We start from the raw sequence: 21,144 nt of genomic DNA on the forward strand, positions 1-21,144 counted from the left end.
ATGTCGATTTAAATCTTATATATCGATTCCCTACGATTTGAGACTGATGGCCCGCCAGCGAATATTTTTTTCCCAAACTGAACTGACACTGAAATTATTTCCTCGATTCTGATTGGCTCTCAGCGAGCACGTGATATAATTTAGTATTCAACATGGATCCATCCATACTCTGTCGATATCAGTATGATCAACAAGAACATATTCAAGATATTCACATTAGCAACTTTCCAAAACTTTTGGTAGGTATATATGAACGAAAGTGTTTAGTGTTTTTAACACAATGAAGCAACTATTCTCAACTACTGCGCCCATTATAGGCAGTCCTCGATCGTTTGTTTACTCGCTTGACTCCGCTCTACACAACACATGTAATGTAGCCTATGGTACTAGTATACAGCACAATAAAACACAGTGCATTTGTAATTGTATACATGTAGCCGATGTACATATGTACGAGGTGTTTGTTTACATTCGGAGTTGCGATACTTTTAGTTTTATAATCATAAATTCAAATGTATTCAGTGAATGAATCATGGTAGTCGAATGTGCAGTGGCTATGAAGACGGCAAGCGAGTGTGTGCCAGCCAGTGAGTGTACACAAAAAAAAAGGCATTTGTCGATATGTCTGTGTCCTTTGACTTGTTAACAAGTTGTATATAGCCTTATAACCTACACTGTAAACATTAGTTAGTCACGAATGGCAAAAATCTAGTCACAGTGACTAGAGTTAGCTAGTCATTACCAATTCGTTAGTTGCAGACCAATTTGCATGGTCGTTCGACTAACATAAATTAGTCACATAAATTTTTACGAACTTTGTTGACACTCACTATGCATGTCATGTATGTAAGCGTGACGAGAATATTCTAGTCTTCTGTTTGTTTACTTTCTATAACCTTCAGCTTTGACCAATGACGTCATTATTTTTATCCAATCATCGTACCGTAGAATACCGTGTGCTCAGCTGATCAGAGATCAAAAATTCAGACAACGGCCGGCGATTACATGTATACTGTATGCACGTACGTGTACGTCGTACGTCGTACATTGCGGCCATTACCTAACTGCAGATAGAACAGGGCCATCAACAAAATAAGAAGATTCTTAATCATTTAACAAATTGTCAGAAGCAGTTTCAAAATGTGGTCAGTTAGGTAAGTTCAATCACAACTGAAATTCTAATAAATAATAATTGACACAATGGACATAATGTTCAAAGAAGGTTTGAATATCCGCGATATGTTTGGCTGGAAAGTATGGGTAAAATTATAACGTTAGGCCATAGCAAGCAAAACTGTGGCTAACGCTAGGACGAAGCTAGGCTAGGAGTTTAGTCTACCTAGTGTAGCCCACATGCGCTCGTAGATGTATAGTACTATAGAAGCAGTAATACACACTTATATGACATATTTTATATAAATGTGTATTATTAGCTAGTATACTAGGCCTATATTCTATAATGTTACGAGCGCCTGTGGTGTAGGCTTGCATACGTCAAGTTTCTAGACACTTCGTCGACCACCAACCCGGTCTGCATTTCGTGCACTCTGAACTGAAGATCTTCGGAGTGGTACTTACCTTCTGCTCTAGTACATGGTACAAAGTACATGGTACTCATATTTTAGGTTAATTTTGATAAAGTTGGAAGTACCTGGTGTTTAACTAAGAACAAAAACTAAGTTTCAATGCATGAAATACCCATAATGTTGTTAGCTTAGGCCTAGGCCTCAGGTTCATAGTGGCGCTATGCCGTTAGTATCCTACTTCCTAGACCAAGTCTACACCAGCTGTAGAACAATGTTGTAGGGTTCTGTATCCTAAGTGGAGTGGCTGCTAGGTGCTAATACCCTGGACAGAGAATGTTTTGAGTCTTATTTAGCAAATAATCCACAAAGGTATGCATTTTCTGCTCCTGCATATGTGCATCAAGGGGGTTTGAGCCTACTCAGCCTATCATTAATTTTCTGTTGTTTGTCAATTTTCAGAGAAAGTTGATGAGCCAAGTCCTCAGCATTCACAGCTATATACTTTGAATGGTTGTGGTATCAATGGACTCAACTGGTTAGATGAGGTAACAACAAATTCCAAACAACTCTGACAGCAGAAATAGATATCCTGATACTTCCATGGGAGATCTACTGTAGTAACTATAGGAACCAGTGCTTGCCACCCATGGAGAATAAGGTAATTTGACGTTGTTGTTCTTTGACGAGCAACAAATTTGAATGTTTTATCACAAATTATGCCCCCTATCTACCTCTTGTCCCCTACACCTGTCTTTAATACATTGTAACAACCTATGGATAAACCTTTAAATGGACTGGATATGTTATTGAGGTGAACTGTGTATTTAGATAGCATTTCAGTAAGCTTTCATTTAGACTACTGTACATACTGTTACAGTTAGGCTGTGGTTTACAAATCCCAATGATCCAGTTTTGGCAAAGAACACCTTCAATTCTCTTATTCTAAGTAACTAAACAGTTGCACTGAAGTGACAGGCAATATCAGTTTAACATGTTCCAAACAGTTCAGGAATACATTGGGGTATGTCCTGTAGGTCAGTTTGGGAGGAATCAACTGAGCTAAACAAAAGTAGTTTTCAATTTCATCACATTTCAGAGCCAGAGACGAAAAAGCCCTCCCCGCTGACCCTTCTCTGGATGATGTTGCTGCAGGTATGGCAAGCCAGACCAAGTGGACTGTGATCCAGATACCAATAAAACCTGCAAGAATCATAAATGCACCCAACTTGGTCAAGTTTATCAAAATTGGTGACTGGAAATGTTGTTGCAGACGTAGACCTGGTTACTGCTTACACAGTATTGCTCATATGTGTATTTACACACTGCACAGTGCATACTGAAATCTCTGAAAAGACATCTTTATGGACCAAAAATGATAATTGCATTGAAATATGTTGTGGTTTTATATTGTGACGACTATAAAAAGTATCATTTTGGTATGAAAAAAAATTAATCTCTCACTTAAGTTGGCATACTCCTATTAGAGTCTATATCCATTCCTTCGATTGTTCTCCTTCAGGAAAAGTGCCAAAAAGCAGCGCGGAATATCTTTTTTGAACTGTTATCAATCATAATATAGTTTTTTGTGGCTTGCATGTTGAAGAGCATGAATGTACATGTGGTGAGAAAATTGGGTCAATTGAGGCAGTTTTAGACCCCTTTAGGCTTCCCAGGAGCAGCATAGGAAAATTGTTTACCTCTGAGTGAAGAGGTTTGTTTACAAGTGACGAAAACTTCCGGCTCGAATAGCAAAAAATCTACATAGTCATGATACAGAAAATTGTTAGTGCCATGAAAGGCCAACTTGTCAGCTATCCGGTGATAGGTAGCATTTAGCTAGTGAAAACTTCTATCTAGACTTAGAGACCACATTACTTTTGTGATTTAGTGTGTAAGTCAATGGGGCTTTAAATGGGCTTATGCTACCTTAAGTTACATATAAGGAACAATCTGTGATATATAGTGCGCATTATGCAATCACTGAAATAACCACAGTACGTAAAGACATAGAGAAGTTGTGGCGGAATGGTTGGGGCACTGAACACATGATTCCATGATCGTAGGTTCATGTACCAACCTGGTCGATACGTATGTATCTTTAATGAAGACACTTAATCTCAATTGCCGCTCTTTACTCAGGTGTATAGGGTACCCTGGGAGGTAATTCAAAAATATAGCATTTGCACCGCTTCATGGCTGCAATGATATGGGATGTCCCCTGGGGAACATGTAGCTGTAGCTCAGCATTGTTTCTACCATTCAAGACATAACTGATAGTTTGTGATAAAGTACTTCTAGAAATGTTTTAACTACTTTGTTTTCTGTTCCACCCTAATGTTGTGTCAAGGATAATAAGATATTCAACTTACATGTTCTGCATTAATATTGTACCATCACATCCATGGTCAGAAACTGATAATAATATCACTTCCAAGTTCCTAATTCGAGATGAAGATTATAAGGATATTTTCTGGCCCTTTTTAACAGCTAAGGCCATATAGAGCTACTCAAGGCCTTTTTATACCATTTGATTTGACATGGGGTATTATTTTTATAAATAAATTTATAAATATGATATATGGTTTTGTGTATATTAAATATATGTTTTGTATATTTAAATATTAATTAAGATAATTTATTTGGCTAAACTTCTATTTTTATATTTGAGCTGTGTACTCGCAATTTTTCCCTTTGTCTGCCGACATCTCTTCCATGCTGCTATTTTGATGAAACTGATGGAGCCCATAATGATGCATAGTCAGTGGACAATGAGGGTCTTTAAGAAATTGTAGGTATAGGTCATCAGGGGGTCTAATTGTTTGAAAACTGTTGAACACTGCCAACTTAATGGCTTAGGAGCATTTCAAAGTAATCCCATAAGTATTCTCAAGATGTTTTGTGGGAAAAGATTTTGACAATTTTGTAAAGATAAGTTTTCCCAATTTTCCCATAAATATTTATTTTAGTTTTAAATGTTCTTTAACCTTTAGTGTTTGTTACTGTTCTTTATGAGATGACTTTTAAATGGAATGTTTATTTGTCACATTTTGCATTAATACTGAATGTTAATAAAAATTACCATGAAACTTAAATGTGTGTCACTATCTCATTTCTTAACTAATCAGTACTTAATCTTAAACTAGTCTTGTGACCTAAATAAGTAGTCACAGTTGCAATGACTAATATTTTTGGTCACTGGACTAAGCTTTGGTCGATAGAGGCATCGTAGTAGGACTAATTTTAATTAGTCAGAAAACTCAATTTAATTAGTCACAAAACTAATGTTATAAAGTCAAATGACTAGAAAAAACTGGTCGATAGAGACATCGTTGTGACTAATTTTTTTTAGTCATATTGACTAACTATTGTTTACAGTGTATACGTACGGAAACCTATTGGCTCGCTGAGAGCCAATCAGAATCGAAGAAATAATTTCAGTGTCAGTTCAGTTTGGTAAAAAAATATTCGCGGCCCGCCATATGAATGGCTGACAAGTGAAGCCTAGTTTTACGACGTGCCTCCTTTTATTTGTATGATTCGACGGTGAACGTGATTAAAACGGCGTTAGACAAACTGTTCGAAACGTAATCGAGCAGCCATGTTAGACCAACGTACATAAATGTCCAACCAATATAACACTGCATCTATTCGTGATCGTATTTTTGACCATTCAGATTTAATTATACAAATTTCCTCTTCTTAAAGTTGGTCATCTTAATCATGATAGTTTTCTCTCTGATGATATATACTATCGCTTACATAGTTGTTTGACTTATAAAGGAAGTGTTATATTTCATTTCATTTTCATTCAGTTTTGTCTTAATTTAAAGTAATGACAGAAGAACTATAAACAACAACAACAATGAAAAGTACCTTCCCGAGTATACAGTGTACGTGGAGAAGTTTAGAAAGATAAATTGTAGGTATGTGTACTCCAAATACACCAAATGGCAAAATGAGGCTATACGTAACACTAAATGGCAATTTGTCTTGGGAGACAAATTCATGCTGAATATACGAGAGGAATATGAGCCATCGTCAACGCGGCCACCTTTGTTAGCTGTGGCCCTATCCGTAACGCCAAATAAAAAATCTAGGCATAGAAGCATTTATACACTAGAAAAAGACCGGTAATAGCGTCAATCGCTCACCACCACAGCGTCTCAAAGCACAGTTTATTTACATACAGCAGCTAGGGGTTGCTGCGAGCAAGCAAATCTCAATCCACCTTCTTACGGAGGGCTAGTAAGTCCAGACCCAGCCCTAGCCCCCACGTAAAAGTTAGAGGGTTGACCTTGCTTTTGCGGAGGTGTCAGGGCTGGCTCAGGGCTAGGTCAGGGCTGGGTCAGGGCTGGGTCAGGGCTGGGTCAGGGCTGGGTCAGGGCTTGTCCGGGTTGGTGGGAACTCACCTTATGTGATGTGAGCGATTGACGCTATAATAGTACCGTTCTGATCTAGTTTACATATCAACAACCTGAGTACATGTGAATATACACAGGGAACCACATTGCCGCTCTTCTTCATACAGAAATCGGTCTTCTCAATAATGTGGACCAATTTGGGATATATAGGCCTTTCGCCGAAGTGAATCACAATTGGAATGAAAATGTTATTCGATCGACTCGGAAGTTTTCTTCCCAATCTCTGTCTATGAAATTAAAAACATAGTTTTCATACTGAACGGCCGAGCTTCTCGGTTTCAGCAAAATGATTCTAGGCCTAGTTTTTTTATTTGGCGTTACGGATAACATAGCTAACATATAGATGACCGTTGACGTTGGCTCATATTACTCTCGCGCGTATATTCAGTAATTTGTCTCCTTTTCCGATGTGCCGCGTAATTGCGCTCTTTCGTTCTCTCAGGATATGAAAACCGAAATAAAATAGGCAATGAAGCCACGAAAACTTGCAAAAAGAACTCTATGAACACTTTTGATTCAGCTACTCAATGGTGACCCGAGATTTCCGCTCTATCCAGTTGAAATTTGGCTGGTATTTTGGAACTTACAGTAGGCATACGGCACAGTGTACATGTCAGTGAGGCATACTTATACGTTGTGTTTCAAGTATCAGACCGTTGCCTTGAACACTACCTAACGACGTACGTGAACCCATTTCGTTTTGTTTGTCGGAGACTAAAGCAAACTGACTGACAGTCCACTTCAATCTAATAAACTATAATTCATTGTTCGCCAAACTCACAGGTTTTTGAAGAGGCCAAAATCGGTAAGTTTATGTTTATTTCGAAACGGATGATTTTGGAATCGGTTGCTACGGCAGTTACTAAAATGCTAAACCATTACGTATGGCCCTAGCCTGTAATGAAGTTACATTAGCCTATGTATAGACTTTACAAGGTCTTTAGGCCTTCGATGTTGGATCGGGGAGTTGTTCAAATACGACATCAGCAGTATAACGTGCTGTGGTATATAGTGGTACGGACTAGTTTGAAATTTCTAATACAGTATATACTGTTTATGTGCAATGATTGAACGTTCCGGCGCAGTGGTGTACGGAGTGGTACGTCGAACTAGCACAACACTTGTGGCAACCGCAAACCACAGGGAAATGTACACAGCTGATGACCTTTTCACGCCTGCGCAGTATGTAAATGTGACCGCGTCATGTTCTTTATTGATAATCCTCCTCGCGGACTCCTCGCGGATATCAATAATCGCCCTAGCCTTGCGTTCTTAAATGTGAACAAAGCCAAAGTATACTTGATTTGCCAATTGAAATGACCTTGAAAGTATACTTTATTAACTTTAGCTATATTTATAATATCTTCATCCAATTTTTACTGCCAAGTATGTCGAATTAATAACAGCCTTAGTATTATCAATGACTTATGTTATGCAACTATATAACGACAGTTATACCAGCAACATTATGAACAACAACTCTCTGCCTGGCATTTTCGCAGTCAGTGTAATTTTAGTGCACATGTCGGATCTGCATATATTGTACAACGTTGTACATGTCATGTCTAAATCACTATATCGAGTGTTTTCTGTGTCTGGCTTTTTGGTCAATTCAACTTGGGAATCTTATACTGCGTTCTTACGAACTCACTGTTAGCCGAGTCTACCCTGCGCTCCGAATGGAACTCGGGTAAAGCTCGGGTAAAGCTCGGGTAAAGCTCGGGTAAAGCTCGGGTAAAGCTCGGGTAAAGCTCGGGACACGGTTCAGGATCGGCTATTTCAATCAGATGGATTGAACTCGGGTATAACACCGCTGTGCGTAATGAATCATTACTGTAGGCGTTCTACCAGCTTGCTGTGGCGTCGGCTTAGCCATATTTACTTTCACTCCGTTCCAGAGCACACTTACTTGTTTCAAAGCGCGCTGGGACACAGATCGCGATCACGGTGTCTGTTTCGCGGTCTGAGGCGAAGAGCATCTCTTATAACCACCGGGTAATACAAATCGATGATCTTGTTCATATTTGAGAACACAAGGAGCACGGACGCAGATCAGTCTTGGATAATGGTGGGGACGCGTTTCTGTTCTCTGAAACTATCTAAGCGGAGCGCGACCATGGGTTCGCGCGTAGCGTACAAGAGATTTTTTTGGCAAATATACCTCCCAGATCGCCGGAAATAACACTTCCCAGTCCAAATGATGCTCCCAAACCTCCTTAAATTTTACACCTAATGGCTTAGAAATTTAGTTTTGGGAATACATGGGAGTCTGCAGAAAAAATCAGGGGACAAATAATCCAAGTAGACTTTTAATAATAATAATACTAATTTATTCTTATATAGCGCTTTACATCAAAGAATGATCCCAAAGCACTTCACAAAATCGCATATAATATTACAACTTAAAATTATTACAGCTTAAAAATATTATAGCCTAAAAATATTGCATCCTAAAAATTACAAAAATATGTATCCTAACAATAATTATTAAAGCAATAAAATTCAGAAATTAAAAATATGACAATAAAATATGAGAGCATACAATAAAACTAAAATACTAAACTATTACAGCCGAAAATTAGTAACAATAAGACTACCAAAATACAAATAGAATTTTTTTTAATAAACAACAATCAAAAGATGGCAACACAAACAATATGACTGGAGGTTTAAAATGAATAATACTTTCGAAAAGGTGAGTTTTGAGGAGTGCCTTTGAAACATTTAATGATGGAGCTGCCCTGATGTCATTGGGGAGTGCATTCCATAGATAATGTGCAAAATAGGCAAAGGATCGTGCGCCAAAGTTTTTTTTTGGGCGAATCTGCCCGGCTATATAGTCGTATCACCATAGAATGTCTGCTCCTCTGTCGTGTGCGATTGGCAATCTGCAGGGGCTCTGGAAGAGCCTGGAGACTTACGATGGGTCTGTGGTCCTCTCCCAGAAAACAATTATAGACTGCCGCAAATGCAATTTCCGTCCAATATTTAACAACTGTGTATAAATATAATAAAATGATAACTGCTGCATGTCATTTGCACAATGCTAGAGCAAACTGCGCCAAAGGTCAATACTGGGGAATTTGAAATGCAGCGTTTGGTCAAGACAAATTGATGGGGACACGGTATATCATGTCCCCAGTACTGATAAAGTTGGTGGGGACGCGTCCCGCTGTCCCGCCAGGATCTGCGCCTATGACAAGGAGGATCTGACCCCGAAAGGCCGATCGAGATTGTAGTGGCAATTTTAAGACCATCAGTAGTTTATTTTGTTCACTTTAGAGCTACAGTGGTTAACCTGAACCTCGCAGGCGGACGTGCACTTTGTGGTGCGATACCCTTAGCGCTCACAGCTGAAAAACCTGTTATACCGTGGGACGGCGTAATTATTATCAAAGGCGGGATAAAGGTGGGCACGAGGCACTCCTCCTCCCCTCTACCCCTCCCACCCCACCCAGACCGGGTGGCTGCTTTACCGTTTTTTCGGTTGGTAATTTGGTTGGTTATGCTACTGCAATACTGACAACTCTGCAATATACTTTAATGTCATTACACAAGCTATAAAAAGATCGGCTATACAGTGACAATTCTTACTTAAATACATTTGTATTTCGCTCCATAAATCTGGCAACACGTTATGCAGATAGCATAAATACGTTTTCAAATACACAAATACAATTGGGAATAACCAATAAACATATAGATAATTAGCCTACAGATATTATCGAACAGCGCAAATCAGATTTACAGGAATTTCAGTCTTCTTGGAAGCAAGAAGGTACTATGGCGCCATTTATCGATAGTTCTACACTGTTAAAAATAATGGGCAAAATTTACCCAACTTTTTATCCAACGTTGGGCATGTATTCAGCAACCTCAAAAGTTGGGCAAAAATTGACCAACCCAAATAGGTATAATAAATTCTCAACAGTTGGGAGGGGAATTACCCAACTGTTCAGGTTAGCCATTTCCCCAACTGTTGGGTGGGTCATTCATTTTGTTGGGCAAATCATTTAACCAACGTATGGGTTAAGGCACCAGTAATGTATCCATCTGTTGGGCAGTTCATTTAGCCACCTGTTGGGTGTATACTAAATTTGTCCCAATTGTTGGACAATTCATGGATTTTGTTGGGCATTTGCAACAACCAAATGTTGGGTTAATCCTGAACCACTTCCAACTGTTGGGGGTTTCTTAGATCGTGTTGGGCAATAATGGAAAAGAACTGTTGGAATTCTAAAAAATCTAAGACATCACATCCTTTGAAATAAAGAAAGATACTGTATTTTGTAATACATGGAACACCTTTATTCACTGACCTTGAAGAAGACATATATAACTCTCATGGGTGAATAAACTTATTGTTGAATGAACTGAACTTGAACAAGACATATAACTATAATGGTTGAAGAAACGTATTGTTGACTGAACAGTATAATTTGATATAAGAAGTCTTAAATTCAGGTATTCTTGAAACAAGGGTATGAACTGAAATAAATTAATTAATGAAGCCATATGTTTCATTTATGTAAGGTTCACGCACATTCCTTGGAAACTCATTTTGATCTGAAAACAACCTTCCCTAAAGTGACATTAACATTTGTGGCCTCAATTTTCTTAAGAATCCCACAGGATAAATTTTATGGGAAAAAATGCCAATGGCTTTGTGATTCCTTGCCATGAGAACTAAAATCCCCCTTGTACATCATACACCAACTTTGCATTAATATTTTAACCTTTTAACTTAAGTTTAACCCCAAAAGTTTCAGTAATGTGGATCAAAAGCACATATACACCCTCCATTTCTGGAGTACCCATGTCTGAAAGTGTACTGGTTAAAATTAATATTTAACCAATGCAAGGGTGGATCAAAATGGGCTGCAAAGCTCCATACTATTATTAAACAGGAAGCAAAACAGGTTGTCAGCAATGTTCTTGTACCTAAATGCTTACTGCCTTCAGCCCACTACTGCCCTTGCTGTCTTTTCTTGTTTAGGAAATGGAAATTTGCTGTGGTCAGACTCACTCCCTCTCTAAATCTATGTTAGGACCTATGTTTTCTGACCATAGCTAATCACTTATTACCTTTTGAGTCTTTTAAACTCATCATTAATTAATTAATAATTATGTGGAACCATGTACAAAGTTGAATTTACAAAATTTACAGCAATTTCTTTTGCACTTGAACAATTGTCTTCCACAATCTAATGATATTGGCAAAACATTTTCCACAAAATGATTACTACATAACTAGCCATCTTTGCAAAGTAGCCGGGTCATGTACGTGCAGTAAGCGGGTCATTTGACCCGGGTCCCGGCTACTAACGAGAACCCTGCAGAAGCCTATAGTTCCTGAACTTTGAAAACCCAAAATAAATTCTGTCACCACTGCGAAACATTATTGCTTTCCCATTGCGAATTATATCGCCCTCAACATTTGTCACGTAAGTCACGCAGAGAAATGAAGAATTTAAACTTTTTGGAGGAAATCAATAAATCCTGTGAAGCATTGAGAGAAATCTGCTAAGGGGCCTATTATATCTGAAAAGGATACATTGAGGAATAACTTCAAGGTAAAATTTAATTGATATGCATTTTAGTATGTCAGTTCATTGTACACTAGCTCATCACACAGTAGTTGCTGGAAGAATTTTAATTGGTGGTGCAAATCAAGAGTAAGTTTCAAAATAACATTTGCAGTCACATTGTGCATGAAGCTCTGCCTTTCATGGGTGCCCTTAATAATGTTGTCATTTTGATTTAAGTGAATACAATTACAGAGTAAGTTCAAATCTAGATGTTCAGTTGTACATAAAAACTCCTATGGACTAGTTCTGCGAAATATCTTAACTTAAGTGCTACAGTAGCTAAATAGTTCCTTAATTAGCCGTAAAATCATGGCAACTGCCCATTTCAGCACGTTCATTACACAAATGTAACCTACATATACTCGTATCATCCACTTTTTTTACCCAATTCCATGATAAATGCATGCTTCAAAAATGAATTTCTAGACACCTTGTAATTTGTGTCGAAGTTTGAAACAGCGGTATTAGGGCTTTGGATATGTATCCCATTATGATACCTCGAGGAAAAAAGGCTCCGAGCCAGGTGATAAACTGTTTAAGGACTGGCAGCATTCTTCATGAAAGCTCTGAAAGACCGGATGGAGGAGGAAAGATTCTTCATTCCTGATTGTTTATATATGCAACTTTCAATGAAATCCCAAACATTTCGGCAGTGGTGCTGGTACTGCAAGTTGAATATGTAGTGTGCTTTATAGCAGATGTCGACTCCTTCAGAGAGTGTCTGCACGCTCACTGCGTGCCTCTCCAAGGTAACAAACACTTGTGATGGTGTCAGCTTGAAGTCTGAGTAAAACCCAAGGATGAAAGGCTGAGATCTTCATTCACTGCTTATTCCCTGTAAGTATGAAGGCAAATGGGTGTGCTCCTGTGAAACCAACAGAAGCAATGAAAAGTAGCTTTTAGTATTCCATGTTCAAATTGATTTATTTCTGGTGTGTTCTATATTACAGCCAAAACCATTTACTTTATGCATATCACAAATATGTTATTGAACTTGTAGTATAAATTAAAAATGGAAACGCTCCCTTTTGATATGTCTAACCAGTAGGATGATACCAGCACACCACTGATTCATATGTAGAATTAGTTTGGAGGGACTTAACTGACTTAAGATCATCTAAGTGAACAAGAAGATTGTCGTAGGGCATTAGTTGGCACCTCCTTCCCATTCGAAATATAAATGTAGATCGCAATGGGTACATGCTAGTTTTGAACTTTGGAATTTTGCACAATCCAATGTCCAACAATAGCAATACCACACCTAATACTACTGATACTAACACTACTACTACCACCAACGACAACGACAAGAACAAGAACAACAAAAAAAGAAGAAGAACAACAATAGCAATAATGATGAAAATACAGCTTAAAGGGTTTTACAGATCAGTGGAGCCTGTCACAAATCTCCAACAATCCTAAAGAGTAAGTTGCTGCAGTCTTTGTAATCCACACAGGGTTTTGCTCAGGTTCCTCACAAGTTCACATTTTCACCTGAGTGGAGTGAGGCCATCAAGATAGAGTGCCTTGCCTAAGGACACAATGTAGCCGGGATTTGAACCACTGATTCTTGGATTACGAGATTCAAACCCTAGCTGATTACAAGCAAAGTCAGCAGCTGATATGAATAATGCATTTAGACATACCCTTTTTAATTCAATAAATGATGAAGCATGATCTGTTGCCGCTGATCGTCCTCCAGTTTTGGCCTAGCTCCTGGTCCCAAAAATAAGTGGTAACATGAGCAATGACAGGTTGTCCTTCTCCTCTGCAAGTGAAAACCAAAATGCCAAATTTAGCAAAGCATAAAAACCTCAAACTCAATGGTTGTTGTAATATAATAGTCTATCGGGAAGTAAATACCAAATTCAATAGTCATCAGGTTAGAAACAATATGGTAGGTAAGTAGCTGGGAGACTCCCCTCCCATTCAAAGAAAGATAGTGATCCTGTATTCAATATGGGAAATATACAGAACATACTTAACATCATCAACCTGGTTGTTCCTGAGGTAATATGGTTAAAGGTCATTGTTTGACCTCTGCTGACTTAATTTATTGTCATTTGACCTAGTTTCTATATTATCTACAATAAACACTAAGAAATTACCGTAATATGCTGAAGCTACTGTAGATTGCCACTGTATCATAATAAAAACGATACACATTGTAAACATAAGCCCAAGATTTCAACCACGGATCACCATAGGCTTATTAAAAGGATATAAAAGGTTATTGGAAGTTCGAACTCCACACTTAACCTTAACTAGCCTAGGAGTAGGACTCGCTTAAGTAATCTAGGCTAGACATATAGTACGTACGTCGGTATACAGGTATCCTTTTGTCACTGTGATAGGCTACACTACTGTATAGGCTCTATACGCTAACGTTAGTATTACTGTACTACTGGGCCTAGCATAGGAGTACAAAATGTTGATGAAAATTGTGTGAAAGAATCGTCCCAGTTTATTCCGATTACTTCAATCCCTTCACTGAAATGATTACCTTTCATAGACTGAATTATGTCGGGAACAAACAACCCCCAGCTCTTGAGTAGATCTTCCATTTCGACTTTTGAGGCTGTCAACTCGACGGAATATGTAACCCTTCGTCGTGCACGCGCGCTCAAGCACACTTTGCATTCAAAGTTGCCCAACGTTGGTAAACGTCGCCAAGGTAAAGCCGAATGCTTGCCCAGCGTATGGTATAAAGAACCGAAATTTCGCCCAACATACGATTACGATGACAGAAAAGACCAACATGTGGACAAATATGAGCAAGGAGTTTACCAACTCGATGGGTAAACAAACTAATCTGCGATTCGATCATTTTTATATATAAATTGGGCACTATTTGACCAACACAGTTGAAAGGGTACTTGCCCAACAATTTTTTTACCCAGTGTTTTAACAGTGTAGGTTTTTTCCTTCTTATTGTCGTTATTTATTGTTGGGGGGTGGAATATTACCCCACCCCCCCCCCCAATCAAATAATCCCCTCCCATTTACACCATTGTTCATACCAAAACAAATGGGAGAAATGTTAGTTCAGATAATTTAGGTATACATTATGAAGGTACGTCTCAGCGTTTCATTGGTTGATTACTGCAACGTGTTTAGTTATTTAAACTTATGATATTACTAATTTTTCATGTCCTACCAGTTTTAGAATATTTAAAAGCATTCTTGTAAGCTTTCTTTTTGGGGGAAATGTGAGGAATTAAATTTTTTAAGTCTCCTTACAATAGTGTCTTAGACTATAGACTTTTCTTCTGGCATATGCAATGTGGACCTTTCGCTAGGAATACAAATGTATTATGTTAAGATCTTTAATGTCCTCATTCGATAGTATATACTATAATAATGGCGAGGTTTTTGGCGTGAAATATGTTGCTAACAATGACACACTGATCCGGGCAGTTTTCTTTGAATGATTTATATACTACTATGTTTGGATAGGAGAGATAAGAGTCAGTCTGTATACGAACTACCTCTCGTATTGTATTTGAAACAGTTAAATTGATGGATATGAGCTGATACAGTTGCATGCCTGTTTACTTGATCTTATCTACTCTGCACACTACATGTAAACATAGACATATCACGTTTGTTTATATAGCAGATAACATATGGATACATTAACTTTAAACTATAAACCTCCGTTATCACGCGGGTGCGAAGTTCTGTTAGCTCACAAGTTATTACGGGACAACTTTGTCTATAACTTAATTCACCATTACCTTATCAACCAGCGTGTGACCAAGAGTTGACTTCACCTACTTGGGAACATTTATTCACAGGTACGAAAAAAATCTTGCAGTAATTCAGAATAATTAATTTATTTGTAACAAGCAGGTTATTACGTATTTCAGTGGGTTTTTATCCTTATTGCCTCCCGTAACTTCACGCCCATGCTTTTTATTTGAGTGTTTTTAAACAAAAATACGTTATATGTATCGGTCTGCACATATTTTGTCTTCAGAATCAATTCTTCGGAGAGCGCTTTGTACGTACTTCCTTATATAGGTGTAGCATCAGTATATTTCGTTCTTCAATCTTTTTCCTTCACTTTTTAATCTCTATAGTTTGAATACCATCATGGCTAAAGATATTGGCAAGGAGAAATTCGTTTACGAACAGTTTCAAGACCCCGAAAGAGACGCTTTTATCAGTGGAACCTTTCCTTCGGACTTTGCATGGGGATGCGCAACAGCTGCATATCAGATCGAGGGTGGTCATGACGCGGATGGTAAAGGTGAGGGTGCTTGGGACGCTTTCTGTCGTATTCCTGACAAGATATTAAATGGACACACCGGCGACGTTGCTTGTGACAGCTACCACAAGATAGATGATGATGTGAAGTTGTTGAAGGATCTTGGTGTCAGTCATTATCGATTGTCCTTATCTTGGCCGAGGATTCTTCCGTCGGGGTTCGTTACCGACGTAAACCAAGCTGGAGTAAGCTATTACCATAAACTGCTGGATGCGTTAGCAGCAGCGAACATCCAACCCATGGTCACCATACATCATTTTGATCTCCCAAAAGCTCTCGATGATTTAGGAGGGTGGCATAATGAGCTAATGGCGGTGTACTTCAATCAGTATGCAGATTTCTGCTTCAAAGAATTTGGAAGTAAGGTAAAGCTTTGGATCACAATCAACGAACCTAAAGTGTTCGCCGTATATGGATATGATTTCGGCAAATTTCCTCCTGGATGGACCCACGTTGGGTCGGGTACTTATCGTGCAGTCAGCATTATGCTGAAAGGCCACGCAATGGCATATCGCACATATGACATGAAGTACCGTTCAACCCAGGAAGGCCAGGTGTCCATTGCGTTTAATAGTTTCTGGTCGCAGCCAAAGACAGATTCTGACGCAGACGAGGCAGCTGCTGAGAGGTTTCGGCAGTTTGAGTTAGGAGGTCTCGCCCAACCTATCTTCGTTGACGGAGATACACCAAAGTCTGTAAGGGAAACTATTGCCAAGAAAAGTAGTCAGGCGGGGCTTCTGTGTTCTCGCTTACCACCTTTTACTGAGGAAGAACGAGAGCTGTTGAAAAACTCAGCCGACTTCTTTGCCCTCAACTATTACAGCACTCGTTTAGTGAGTAATCGAGAGGTTGATCCACAGTCCCTCCTCTTACCAGATATTTATGCGGACTTTGACGCTGAGGAGTCCTTCGATCCGAGTTTTCCACGCGCATGTTCAGAGTGGTTGTACTCTGCGCCATGGGGCTTCCGAAAGCTACTGAATTGGATAAAGAAGAATTATGGAAATGTCAAGATCTACATTACAGAGAATGGGTTTTCTGACGAAGATGGTCCTATGAACTTGGAAGATGAAGATAGGATTAAATACTATAAAGCTCACATTAACGAGATGCTTAAAGGTAAAATGGCTCTACATGCCTTCCACCTAAAGTCTATTCTAAATTCATAATTTGTCAAAAATAGTTGAAAACTATCACCACATAATATCAAGTAATGAAGTAGTTCATACAGTTGACTATGCACGTCCGCCATTTTGAACAGCTGGAAAGATGTGAACAGATATCATAACACAATACCAGTAATGTACATCAGCTCGAAATGCTAAGCGTCGAAAAAAGACCTTATGGAAAGAGCATATCTCAGATGGTGTGGAATAATGATGATTGAAGGTTATTTGCAGTATTTTAGATGTTCTTTGGTTAAATGTCAATATAAGTGCGGGCGATCAGACGGAAGGGTTGGGTTTCAATATGCTATGATATGGAAATCTACAGGTACAATGATAGGCCGAGCCACTATCATCACGATCATCCACTGTCATCAATCATTATGGTATAAGCTAGTGGAGCTCTTCCTTATATATGTTCTATGTGGCTCAGAAAGTGACGAGTTTAGTGTGTAAAGCAATGGAACGATTAAAGAACTAACAGGGTTATCGAGCATGTCTGTCTTTATACATGACAAAAACGTTTTTACCCATGCACGTGACCATATTGATATCTCATCCCCAGTCTTCGAGACTTCCGAAACCTTCGTGCACATGTAAGCTGGCAGTCAGCTCATCTCATCGGTACATGATATGTGCCGAGGATTTATTAATGTTTATTTGCAAAAATGGTATCATAATTGCTGCCCACCTCACACCCCACGTGGCATTGAACTGATACCTGGTCAGCGCGTTTGTGGTAGTAAGAGTAGAGGATACCACGATAACATGCCACGCAGACTCCATTTCTGGGGTTAGGTCCAACTTGAATGTGTGTGTATGGATGTTTATCTGTCCCACGAACTCCTAAACAATATCAAGTATATGAACTTCAACCTTGGTGGGCGTAGGACTGGGGTATGGGATGTTGAGCCTCGGTGAGTGTTAACTTCGTAGCGTCAATTACATAAATTCCAAAGCTGCTTTTGCTTCGCTCATTGCGAGATGTCAAAGAATGAAACCTTTCATACACAAGAAACGTAGAACGTCAGTCAAATGTCACATTGTCAATGGTAGCTAAACGTAAACTTGCCAAATTTGTTGCGAGCGTCTCCTTAGGTGTAAGCAGTTGAGCTTCCATTTGGTGATAACGTCATATCCTGAAAGAGCTCAACGGCCCCTGATGCGGTTTGCACATTGATGACACTGACATGTGTCGCAAACTTCAGTTAAGCCATATATACAGTTCATGCATTTTAGCCTTTGGGGAATGGTGTATGAATTTACCTCCGGAGTGATGACATCATAGTCGTCATATCATGAGCAAATTGTGTGAAGAGTTCCGAAACCTCATGTTTTCCTATTTGTTGTAATTGTTGTAAGCACATTGAATGATATATACCTATTATTAATCATCTGTATGTTATTGCCCCATAGCTCGTCTGCTCGATGGTGTCGATGTCAGAGGGTATTTTGCTTGGTCACTGATGGATAACTTCGAATGGGCTGAAGGATATCGTGAACGGTTTGGTCTCCACCATGTTGACTTCAACGACCCACAAAGGCCAAGAAGAGCAAAAGCATCTGCGAAGGTGTACGCCAAAATAGTCAAGGACAATGGGTTTCCAGAGTAGTCAAGTCAACACACTACGTCTGTTATGGAATATCATTAATAAATTCTCAAAGCAACGACTCATTTACCTTTTAGGGGACGCACTGTAGAATTACTCGCACTGTATTATCCAAATTTACAAAGTGGTTTTTTTTTTTTGGTCGTTGTTTATATCTATCAACAAGGATTTATTCATGTCTGTATTTTCATCAAAGTGGAAGGAAGAAGATATGTATTTTCTTTTTTAGTTTACGAACATAGATAAACCATATATAGTTTTCAAACTATTAAACCATCGTTATATAGCACATCGTAGCTATTATCTAGATACATAAAATTGAAAATGTGTTTAGATAATAGTTGTTTGGTCGTAATTTACATAAAGTTGAACTAATGACTACTAAGGTATTTTGTTTTGCTTCATCTCCTTTAAGTATGACAATGGCATGATTTTATTAAAACATGTAATAGACGAAGATCAAGACGCACGTTATTTTCACGCTACACGCGACACAAACCGTTTCATTTTCACCGTTTCAAACGTGATAAGCGGTTTGAAATAGACGTTTTCGTGATTGTGATGTTGATCCAAGGAAGGAAATATTTGCCAAGTAATAAATATATCGCTATTGATATATTGTTTGTTGAAAGTGTTACTAGCCTTTATTCAAGCAATGTTACTTCATTGTACAGATATTTAGTTCTAGAATTTTGAAACTTTGACGTATCGTTGCCTCAAATGTTCTTTAACCAATACAAATTAAAAACAAAAGCGGTTCTTTTGTGGTGTGAGGTGTACCACATGGCCATTATGAAGATAAACTAACATGCATTTTTTGAGTTACTATATATGTTTGCAAGACTTTTGGACGATGACCTCAGTTAATCTCAAATGACATTTGACCCCACAGATAACATATGGGTTCTTCTGCTCACCACGTTTCGACCTCAAGTATGATGTCGAACCACTTTGTACTGTTTGAGTTATAGCGTTGAAAATGTTTTCAGACTTTTGCCCTCCTCTTGTTTCCTTGACCTTTGACTTCCACGAAAACAATAGAGTTTTTCTTCTCACATATGTGTGATAGGTGAACACGCTGTTTAGTTGTAGGACTAGGCTTTTACGCACATGTCCATCATTAAAATTGCTTCCATAATATGCTTTAATTAGCGGCAGGAACTTTATGACAGGATCAATGGCATGCGGCAGAATCAGACACTCTTGTGTAAGTGTAACCTCTCCAGCCGTTTCTCTAACCATCCATCCTATACCCATCCTGTTACCAACCTAGTATTTCGCCACAACGTCGGATAGGTATGGCGTATAAAAGTTTGCTTTAAATACTCACCACTTACAGCCCCGTGTTTACTATTCCCCTATATCCAAGTTTAAACTATGCATTGTTATTTAATGCTGAGCTATAGTATCATACAGACAGCGGAAAGAGGAGAATATTGTCATCTAATAGTTGACATTCCCTTTCAATTTCAAACGTTCTTGATTTTCAGGTCCGGTTTGCTGATTATCCAACAAATGGTTCCTGTGAACTTATATATTTAGTCATTCGATTGACATGATCTCACGAACATATTCTTATGTATTTCCAGAAGATTATTTAACGCATTAATAATTCTTTCACTAGTTTGTTTAAGTGTTTCCTATATTTTTACGGCCTCCATAAAATATAAGTATTTGAAGTTTTAAAATCAGACTTGACTTTGGCAAGATCGGTACACCGTCTGAAATCTCATATAGTACGTCATGTTAACAGACATGTGCTTGTGACCAATCATAAGTTTTAAATTGTTTAGTAATGCTCCATATGCTTATACTTTAGAAAAACTTGATAAAATGTCGGCTGGATGTTGAGACCCGCTACTTCCGTCACTTCGACCATCACTTCGATTCCGACTGCGTCAGTGGAACACTTCTTTCTATGTTCTATGTGGCTCAGAAAGTTACGAGTTTAGTGTGTTAATCAATGGAACGATTAAAGAACGAACTATCACCGCTCAACCATGTCTGTTTGTTTACTTGACCATTTGTTTTTTACTCACATCAGAGTTTCGTTTTCTATAAAATGTAGGAGTCAATATTTATCTCTCACCTTCTCATCTTTAGACCAAGTCACAACAACAGGATATTTACTTTTACTAAAATTGGATCAATACTCAACTGGAACTTCTTCCGTCTATTTATTTTGTGTAAAAAAGCCTCTATACGTCCGGAAGGTCACTATTAAAGCCCCACTTTACACGACATTATAATGGCATAAACAATATGGTATAGTTCTAGGTCTCATTGTGTTGGGTTTATTACTAATCATCTACAATCGAGAGTTGATGCGTAGTAGTAAGAGCAAGGGCATATAAGTGCAATAGAATAGAATATACATTTACTCCTCTGAGAACAGTAAATTGGCTACATTAACTTAGATTGTTCCTACTTTCTGGATGATAAATAACATTTTCATATATGATAGATATGTACATATATATATATATATATATATATATATATATATATATGCACGTCACCCAGAGGACCGCATTAGTACCATAGTTGTTGATGTGATACTCTT

At 38.4% G+C, this 21,144-nt stretch overlaps 1 protein-coding gene and 2 long non-coding RNA genes across 5 annotated transcripts; 2 read left to right on the forward strand and 1 right to left on the reverse strand.

The window, feature by feature from the left end:
* The first annotated feature begins 820 nt into the window (after positions 1-820).
* Positions 821-3,266, forward strand: LOC139962990 (uncharacterized). The gene is made up of 3 exons (XR_011791453.1): positions 821-1,154; positions 1,986-2,184; positions 2,623-3,266. It is a non-coding gene; the product is annotated as an uncharacterized lncRNA (long non-coding RNA).
* A 2,819-nt stretch (positions 3,267-6,085) lies between these two features.
* LOC139962992 (cytosolic beta-glucosidase-like) lies at positions 6,086-20,738 on the forward strand. Of its 2 annotated transcripts, none has more exons than XM_071963448.1 (3): positions 6,086-6,752; positions 15,618-16,924; positions 18,388-20,738. In XM_071963448.1, the coding sequence occupies exons 2-3, from the start codon at positions 15,631-15,633 to the stop codon at positions 18,582-18,584; spliced, it is 1,491 nt and encodes a 496-aa protein (XP_071819549.1). In that variant the 5' UTR covers positions 6,086-6,752; positions 15,618-15,630; the 3' UTR covers positions 18,585-20,738. The 2 variants fall into 2 exon arrangements, with proteins under 2 accessions (XP_071819549.1, XP_071819541.1); XM_071963440.1 differs by lacking the exon at positions 6,086-6,752 and adding an exon at positions 15,188-15,332.
* LOC139963006 (uncharacterized) lies at positions 6,761-15,042 on the reverse strand. 2 transcript variants are annotated; one of them, XR_011791464.1, is made up of 3 exons: positions 14,039-15,042; positions 13,182-13,303; positions 6,761-12,400 (listed from the first exon to the last, which is right to left on the reverse strand). It is a non-coding gene; the product is annotated as an uncharacterized lncRNA (long non-coding RNA). The 2 variants fall into 2 exon arrangements; XR_011791465.1 differs by having other exon boundaries at positions 13,644-15,042.
* Positions 20,739-21,144: the final 406 nt, after the last annotated feature.

Source organism: Apostichopus japonicus, chromosome 3 (assembly GCF_037975245.1).
Source record: "Apostichopus japonicus isolate 1M-3 chromosome 3, ASM3797524v1, whole genome shotgun sequence".
Lineage (NCBI taxonomy): Eukaryota > Metazoa > Echinodermata > Holothuroidea > Aspidochirotida > Stichopodidae > Apostichopus > Apostichopus japonicus.

What these genes read in the sequence shown, in the direction of transcription:
- LOC139962992 (XM_071963448.1), top strand. Translation starts at nt 15,631, where the DNA reads ATGGCTAAAGATATTGGCAAGGAGAAATTCGTTTACGAACAGTTTCAA. An exon ending in CATTAACGAGATGCTTAAAG is followed by an intron (nt 16,925 to 18,387) that starts GTAAAATGGCTC and finishes ATTGCCCCATAG; the next exon opens with CTCGTCTGCTCGATGGTGTC.